The 9,016-nt window shown below is 43.3% G+C and overlaps 1 protein-coding gene across 1 annotated transcript in view; it reads right to left on the bottom strand.

Moving 5' to 3' along the window:
• c1galt1lb (core 1 synthase, glycoprotein-N-acetylgalactosamine 3-beta-galactosyltransferase 1, like b) overlaps positions 1 to 6,879 on the bottom strand; it is a 16,634-nt gene extending 9,755 nt beyond the window's left edge. The window contains exons 1-3 of the mRNA XM_058403141.1: positions 6,405 to 6,879; positions 4,309 to 4,550; positions 2,841 to 3,505 (exon numbers count right to left, since the gene is read on the bottom strand). Coding sequence (XP_058259124.1) covers positions 2,841 to 3,505; positions 4,309 to 4,534 — 891 coding nt within the window. The 5' untranslated portion in view covers positions 4,535 to 4,550; positions 6,405 to 6,879. The remainder of the gene's footprint in view (positions 1 to 2,840; positions 3,506 to 4,308; positions 4,551 to 6,404) is intronic.
• Between the last annotated feature and the right edge of the window lie 2,137 nt (positions 6,880 to 9,016).

Here is a 9,016-nt window from a genome sequence, read left to right as displayed (position 1 = left end):
TGGTGTGGTGTTTGTGGTGGTGTGGTGTTGGTGTGGTGTTTGTGTTGGTGTGGTGTTTGTGTTTGTGTTGGTGTGGTGTTGGTGTGGTGTGGTGTTGGTGTGGTGTTGGTGTGGTGTGGTGTTGGTGTGGTGTTTGTGTTGGTGTGGTGTGGTTGTGTTGGTGTGGTGTTTGTGTTGGTGTGGTGTTTGTGTTGGTGTGGTGTTGGTGTGGTTGTGTTGGTGTGGTGTTTGTGTTGGTGTGGTGTTTGTGTTGGTGTGGTGTTTGTGTTGGTGTGGTGTGGTGTTTGTGTTGGTGTGGTGTGGTTGTGTTGGTGTGGTGTGGTTGTGTTGGTGTGGTGTTTGTGTTGGTGTGGTGTTTGTGTTGGTGTGGTGTTGGTGTGGTGTGGTTGTGTTGGTGTGGTGTTTGTGTTGGTGTGGTGTGGTGTTTGTGTTGGTGTGGTGTGGTTGTGTTGGTGTGGTGTTTGTGTTGGTGTGGTGTTTGTGTTGGTGTGGTGTGGTTGTGTTGGTGTGGTGTTTGTGTTGGTGTGGTGTGGTTGTGTTGGTGTGGTGTTTGTGTTGGTGTGGTGTTTGTGTTGGTGTGGTGTTTGTGTTGGTGTGGTGTGGTTGTGTTGGTGTGGTGTTTGTGTTGGTGTGGTGTGGTTGTGTTGGTGTGGTGTTTGTGTTGGTGTGGTGTTTGTGTTGGTGTGGTGTTTGTGTTGGTGTGGTGTGGTTGTGTTGGTGTGGTGTGGTTGTGTTGGTGTGGTGTGGTTGTGTTGGTGTGGTGTTTGTGTTGGTGTTGGTGTGGTGTTGGTGTGGTGTTGGTGTGGTGTTTGTGTTGGTGTGGTGTTTGTGTTGGTGTGGTGTGGTGTTTGTGCTGGTGTTTGTGTGGTGTGGTGTTTGTGCTGGTGTGGTGTGGTTGTGTTGGTGTGGTGTGGTTGTGTTGGTGTGGTGTTTGTGTTGGTGTGGTGTTTGTGTTGGTGTGGTGTTGGTGTGGTGTGGTTGTGTTGGTGTGGTGTTTGTGTTGGTGTGGTGTGGTGTTTGTGTTGGTGTGGTGTGGTTGTGTTGGTGTGGTGTTTGTGTTGGTGTGGTGTTTGTGTTGGTGTGGTGTGGTTGTGTTGGTGTGGTGTTTGTGTTGGTGTGGTGTGGTTGTGTTGGTGTGGTGTTTGTGTTGGTGTGGTGTTTGTGTTGGTGTGGTGTTTGTGTTGGTGTGGTGTTTGTGTTGGTGTGGTTGTGTTGGTGTGGTGTTTGTGTTGGTGTGGTGTGGTGTTTGTGTTGGTGTGGTGTTTGTGTTGGTGTGGTGTTTGTGTTGGTGTGGTGTTGGTGTGGTGTTTGTGTTGGTGTGGTGTTTGTGTGGTGTTGGTGTGGTGTTGGTGTGGTGTTGGTGTGGTGTGGTGTTTGTGTTGGTGTTGGTGTTTGTGTTGGTGTTGGTGTTGGTGTTTGTGTTGGTGTGGTGTTTGTGTTGGTGTGGTGTTGGTGTGGTGTTTGTGTTGGTGTGGTGTTTGTGGTGGTGTGGTGTTGGTGTGGTGTTTGTGTTGTTGGTGTGGTGTTTGTGTTGGTGTGGTGTGGTTGTGTTGGTGTGGTTGTGTTGGTGTGGTGTTTGTGTTGGTGTGGTGTTTGTGTTGGTGTGGTGTTGGTGTGGTGTGGTGTTGGTGTGGTGTTTGTGTTGGTGTGGTGTGTGTGGTTGTTTGTTGGTGTGGTGTGGTTGTGTTGGTGTGGTGTTTGTGTTGGTGTGGTGTTTGTGTTGGTGTGGTGTTGGTGTGGTGTTTGTGTTGGTGTGGTGTGGTTGTGTTGGTGTGGTGTTTGTGTTGGTGTGGTGTTTGTGTTGGTGTGGTGTTTGTGTTGGTGTGGTGTGGTTGTGTTGGTGTGGTGTTTGTGTTGGTGTGGTGTGGTGGTGTTGGTGTGGTGTTTGTGTTGGTGTGGTGTGGTTGTGTTGGTGTGGTGTTTGTGTTGGTGTGGTGTGGTTGTGTTGGTGTGGTTGTGTTGGTGTGGTGTGGTTGTGTTGGTGTGGTGTTTGTGTTGGTGTGGTGTTGGTGTTGGTGTGGTGTTGGTGTGGTGTTTGTGTTGGTGTGGTGTTTGTGTTGGTGTGGTGTGGTGTTTGTGCTGGTGTTTGTGTGGTGTGGTGTTTGTGCTGGTGTGGTTGTGTTGGTGTGGTGTGGTTGTGTTGGTGTGGTGTTTGTGTTGGTGTGGTGTTGGTGTTGGTGTGGTGTTGGTGTGGTGTTTGTGTTGGTGTGGTGTTTGTGTTGGTGTGGTGTGGTGTTTGTGCTGGTGTTTGTGTGGTGTGGTGTTTGTGCTGGTGTGGTTGTGTTGGTGTGGTGTTTGTGTTGGTGTGGTGTTTGTGTTTGTGCTGGTGTTTGTGTGGTGTGGTGTTTGTGCTGGTGTGGTTGTGTTGGTGTGGTGTGGTTGTGTTGGTGTGGTGTTTGTGTTGGTGTGGTGTTTGTGTTGGTGTGGTGTGGTGTGGTGTTTGTGTCGGTCTGGTGTGGTGTTTGTGCTGGTGTTTGTGTGGTGTGGTGTTTGTGCTGGTGTTTGTGTGGTGTGGTGTTTGTGCTGGTGTTTGTGTGGTGTGGTGTTTGTGCTGGTGTTTGTGTGGTGTGGTGTTTGTGCTGGTGTTTGTGTGGTGTGGTGTTTGTGCTGGTGTTTGTGTGGTGTGGTGTTTGTGCTGGTGTTTGTGTGGTGTGGTGTTTGTGCTGGTGTTTGTGTGGTGTGGTGTTTGTGTGGTGTGGTGTTTGTGCTGGTGTTTGTGTGGTGTGGTGTTTGTGTTGGTGTGGTGTTTGTGTGGTGTGGTGTTTGGGCTGGTGTTTGTGTGGTGTGGTGTTTGTGCTGGTGTTTGTGTGGTGTGGTGTTTGTGCTGGTGTGATTCTCACCTCGACGATGGGGTAGTAGCAGTACTTCCAGTACCAGAAGCTCTTGGGGAACTTGGCAGTGAGGTGCTGATCCGGAACGAAGGGATGGAATGTCTCTCTCTGGAGCGTGTCCCGGGAATCTCCAGCGACCACACCCACTTTCTCCATGCACTGTCCCAGGGCGAGGTCCTCCACCGAGGATGTGTGAGTGCACGTTTTGGTGCGAAAGCCCTCCACAAACCTCTTGAGCGCCTCTCGGCTCAGCACGTATCCGGCGCCGCCGCTCATGTAGCCCTGTTTGATGTAGGGCTTGAAGCGACGTCCGAAGTACACGGGTTCGTCCGGCGAGTGGTTGGCCAGCACCCAACGCAGGTTGTCCACCACCACGTAGGTGTCGTCGTCAGCTTTGAGGAACCAGTCGGCGTCGTCGGCGTGCTTCTCCATAACGTAGTGGAAGGCCTTGATGGTTTTCCAGTACAGCTGGTCACGGCCCTCCTTGGTGTTGAGTCCGACGGTGGGGAAGTCCGGGTCATCCACCGAGCTCATGAACACCACGATGTTACAGTGACGACTCCACGTGGCCTTCACGTGACGAGCTTTCTTCTCCAGGTTACTGGGACCCGTCATCACCCAACACAGGATACGGACACGCTTGTACAGGGAATCCGCCAGGCCGCTGTCCTCACCTACACACACACACACACACACACACACACACGCACACACACGCACACACACGCACACACAGGTGTGTAAGCATCGTAAACACTGATGCAGTGTCGTGTTAGAACTTTAAATCTGTACTTTATCTCATTAATTACGATTTCACTGTTACAAAATGAACAAACGTCTTAGTTTATAGAACGTTTCTAGATTCTAACACTAACCAGCTAGCATGAGTTTAGCTTAATCAGCTAGCATGAGCATGACTTAACCAGCTAGCTTGAGATTAGCTTTAGTTTATTTATTATATACCAGTACATTCATTTTATAGCAAATATTTTCGGTATTTCTGCCTGCTACTATTTTATCGTAAATTTTTCACAAGGTGTTTGTTACTTTTATTTCATTAATTTTTCATTGCATTTTTTTCCTCATTACTTTTCTCTATAAAAAAATGATTTTATTGTTTTATTCTCACACTTTATTACTAATTATTTAAATATCATCTATTAATTCGTTTTCATAAATTGGGAAAAAAAACATGTGTTTAGATTGTTTACGAATAATGAGTACAAATTCTAACTCCACCCTTGACTCCGCCCCCGGACCTCAGTGATGCGACTCAATCGTAATGAATTTGTAAGAGAGAAACAGAAGCGAAGCAGGAAGACGGTAAAAAGCAAACAAGTCGACGAGATTAGTAGCAGGATGTTTACACTGTGGGAGGATCAGCAGAACCTGGGTCAAAGTCCAGAGCCAAGTTTCTGGGCCAAGTTTGAACAAAGAGAAAGCTATGCGACGAAGCGCTAAGGACGCTAATGAGTACCGATGTGGTGCGGGTGGTTGATGTTAAACAGCGCCGACTTCTCCTTCTTCCAGTTCTTTTGCTCCTCCTCCAGCCTCCTCAGGTCCGCCTCATCGGATTGTGGGTAGAAGATCTGTGAGTACCAGGCCTGCTGCAGGATGACGTACAGAGAACACGTACCCACCAGGAAGCCCACGTAGAAGGAGGAGCGAGAGCAGAGCCCCTTCATCTGGAACATTTTCACCATTTTCACCACACGCTGACTGACACACAGCAAAACAAGCAGGTTAGAGGAACGTCCACAATCATCTCAGATCCTCACACACCACTACTGATGGTGCTCCACCTCACAAAATATTTGTCTTCTGGATTCGGGAGTTTATTTCCCCGATTCATTTTGATTAATAAATTAAAATACAAGAATTTGAGAATAAAGCTCTAATATTTCGATAAATGTTTATCTGTATGATGTTACGAGATAAAAGTCGCAACATTATGACAAACAAGCTACATAGCCCTGACCCTAAATTTTTTTTTGATGATTCTTAATTTTTTTTTAAATATTTTAAATATTAAAATATTAAATATTAAAATATTACTTTTTTAAAATATTAAAAAATATAATTTTTTTTAATATTAAAATATCATTTTTTAAAATAATATTAATTAAAACTGAGCAACAAAAGGGTGTACTAATAAAAACAAACCAAAATTTTTGAGAAGTTTGTGAACTTCTGAATGTTACTGGAAAATTTGTTTAAATATTATAAAATTAAAAAAACATTTTTTAAACTTTTCGCCTGGATGATTTATCATCATTTTTTCATGCTACGTTCCTCTGTTTCCGCCAGACACCTCGGATGCTAACATTCCTAAAAACAATTTATTGGAAATTCATTCATTTATAAACACTTCACATCCAAGCCGTGATCATGTGTTCAAATGAGGAACGTAGGCGTGACCCTTAACGATTTTTTAGATGATTTTAAAAAATTGTAAAAATATTAATTAAAACCGAGCAACAAAAGTGTCTACTAATTAAAACCAACCAAAAGTTCTGTAATTTAATACAATTTTTTTTTTTTATTGTGAACTTCTGAATGTCACTCGAAAATTTTTAAAAATAAAAATAAATTATTATTATTATTTTTACATTTTCTAAACATTTTTAAATGTTTTGCCTGGACGATTTATCAGCATTTTTTTCATGATACATTCATTTGTTTCCGCCGGACACCTTGGATGCTAAGAACCCTAAAAACAATTGGTTGGAAATTCATTCATTTATGAACTACCGTGTGTGTGTGTGTGTGTGTGTGTGTGTGTGTGTATAATCATCAGGTGAAATCTGTATATAATTTTTAATGTCAACAGCAACATGTTAATTATCTTAACCCAACTAAAATAAACACACACACTTTACTGTGAACACACACACACACACACACTTATTATTCAGTACAGTTTCCTGTTCAAACAATTTCCTAACGGACTTGAAACGGTGAATAGAGCCTTTATAATCAGACAGTAAACACTTAATAATATCTATAACAAATAAACCAACATCAGAGGAGAGAGAACATGATGAAATATTACAGATTAAATGTATAAATAGATTAAAAAAATAAATAGAATTACATATAGAGTTGACAAGAGCAAAAAGTTCCCTGTGCCACGTCAAACAACACTGAAGTAATGACTCGAGTGTAGAAGCTCTCTCTCTCTCTCTCTCTCTCTCTGTGTGAGCTCACCACTCATCTACTCTGTGCTCCTTGGCACAACTCTCAGAATAAACAAGTCTAATGACTCTAAAGATCTGGTGTGAAGCTGGTGAAGATGAGCAGAGCGAGAGTGAAGCACGGTGGTGGGAGGATGACCATACACGGCTGTGCAGGACTGTGTGGGAATGGACAGCACCGTGGACGCCTGTGGAGATACCAGTGGACTAGCTGATCAGATGAAGTTCTCCACTGACACAAACCATGAAGCCACCATATGGCATTTAAGAGACAGAACCACTTCTGTAGTGCACTGCATCCTTTGAAAACATCTAAAGGTTCTGCATGAATTAATAACACAGAATGTGGTCAGTATAAGTAATAAGACTGTCATTTTACCGCTCGGTTGATGGTCAGTGAAGCTCGAGGACGGAGCGCGTGACGTCCACGTCCATCTCACGCGGAAGCTTCCTCAGAGCTCCAGCCTGCTGTGGAAGTCCAGCAGAACATCACCGGGTGATGACTCTCACTGCAGGTCTGAACTTCTTATTAAAACTAAAAATAATAAAGATGATAATGATAATTAAACAAAATGAAATGTCACTCCTCCACCTCTCTGACGTTGCGAGTTCGCGAGCTGGACGTTAGCACAATGTAGCTTTGCTAGTTAAAAAGCGTCTGATTTCAGGATAAAATGCGCCTGAAAGAGACGCCACACGTCTCCATGGTAACGCTTTTGCCTCGCAATGTAAAAAAAATGTAATAAAACTGTAAAAGAAAAAAAGAAAAAGAAGAACTTCCGTAAGCTGCTCGTCTGGAGCTCGTCTCGCGCACAACTTCCACACCAACTTCCACACTGAGAGAGCCACCTGAGAGAAACAGGAAGAGCCTGCGTCAGCGGGGTGGTGCGCATGCGCATAACGAGCGCTAGGATGGGCTGAGTTAGACAAGAGGGCGTGGTCACACTTGAACATGCAGTGTGACAGGACTAAGAAAGACAGACAGACAGGAAGACAGACAGACAGGAAGAAAGAAAGAAAGATTATTATTATTATTATTATTATTATTATTATTATTACTCTCCTCTTGAATTTCTGATAAATAATTTTCTTAATATTTGATTATTTTTAAAGATGTTCTTGTGAGGATTTATATTTTTATTTTTTACACCACCTGAGGATTTTTAAATAAATATTTATCTTTTTTTGTTAAATTTCAATGTAGTCTCTTTACTCTTAGTCTATATAGTCTTTAAGTTATATTTTTACAGTTTTATATAGTTTATATCTTCATGTGGTTGTTCTTTCAGCTGCTCTCTCTTCAGGGTCATCTCAGATCATATAGCATTTAATCATTTTACAAAACCTTCAATGTTCTAATCAACCATTACTCATTCAACACTATTAAGTTGCCTTTATTTGTCACATATACATTACAGCACAGTGAAATTCTTTTCTTCGCATATCCCCATCTTTTGGAGGTTGGGGTCAGAGTGCAGGGTCAGCCATGAGTGTCCCTGGAGCAGAGAGGGTTAAGGTCCCAACAGTGGCAACTTGGCAGTGCTGGGGCTTGAACCCCAGATCTTCTACTCAACAACCCAGAGCCTTAACCACTTGAGCCACCACTGCCTCTTATTACAGCATCAGATGAAATGTTCTTTATTTAAAGCCACAAAGAAAAGCTGTGGGTGGAAAACCCTGGACTCTCAGGTTTATAGTGAAATTAAACCTAAACCTCATACGATAATGCACCAAAAACCTCCCAGACTCTATAAAGAAAACTCCAATGCTCTCTCTCTCTCTCTCTCACACACACACACACACACACACACACACACACACACACACACACACTGCTGTGTCTCTACAGTAGAATCACATTCAGAAAATAAAGATAAACCTCTCACAGATGTTTGGTCTGAGGAGGACATTGTGGTCTTTATTAGTTTAAGGATCTGTATCAGAGGAGTCTATTAAAGTGAGGTCTATATGATATCTCTCTCTCTCTCTCCAGTGTGTTGGAGTTTCCAGTGTGACCACTTTTTCTTTCTGGACCTGCCTGATCCATCCAGGCGCTCTACCCCTGCTCTGAGTCTCGTGGATTGGTGGTGGTCACTGCTGCTGGGGACAGATCTGTGTAGACAGCCTGTGACCAGGGGACTGCTGTGGACAGAACCACTTGGAGACGATCACCCCGTCTCTGAACTGCCGTTACGTCAGCCAGCTTTCGGCAGGAAGGAATCAGTGCTGAATAAGGACCTCAGAAACTGCACTGACCCATTAGTTCCTCTTGGTTGCTGTTGTAGAAAGGACATTATCAACATTATTTACTGTTTAGTGTCACCCAAATGAGGATGAGGTTCTCTTCTGAGCCTGGTTCCTCTCAAGGTTTCTTCCTCAGATCATCTCAGGGAGTTTTTCCTCATCACCGTCACCTCAGGCTTCTCATTAGGGATAAAATATTTACTAAACTTTAAACTTTATCATTTATTCTAGACTTCTGTAAAGCTGCTTTGAGACAATGTCCAGTGTAAAAAGGGCTATAAAAATAAACTGGATTAAATATAAACCTTGAATATCCTTCACATTTGGAATTTCCTGGATTTTACCAAGCCAAAAAAAAAAATCTAAAGATATGGAAAAAAAAAAAAAAAAGATCTGGCCTTCTGCAGTGACGCCTGAGTGTTTCCACTGATAGAAAACTATTTTGTCTTTATATCTGCCAAACTTCCTGGAGCAGGTGATAATATTTCTGGAGATATTTCATTTTAAACACGGCTTCCCATGAAAGACACAGTTATAGTTTACAGTGCGATAGTGGAGAAAATGTAAAAAACAAGAACGAGCAAAATGTGAGTCTCTCAACACCGACATGTGAAGTAACACTTAAAGAGTCAACTAGAGAATGATTTTTACCGTAAACACTCTCTGGAATCTGGCCTTGCTCTGCTCACATAACCTGTGAGGTGAGGTCATTCAGGAGACCGTGTTCCCAAACATCATGACAACCCC

Source organism: Hemibagrus wyckioides, linkage group LG11, assembly GCF_019097595.1.
Source record: "Hemibagrus wyckioides isolate EC202008001 linkage group LG11, SWU_Hwy_1.0, whole genome shotgun sequence".
Classification (NCBI taxonomy): Eukaryota; Metazoa; Chordata; class Actinopteri; order Siluriformes; family Bagridae; genus Hemibagrus; species Hemibagrus wyckioides.
This window is presented reverse-complemented; position numbering and strand designations above follow the sequence as displayed.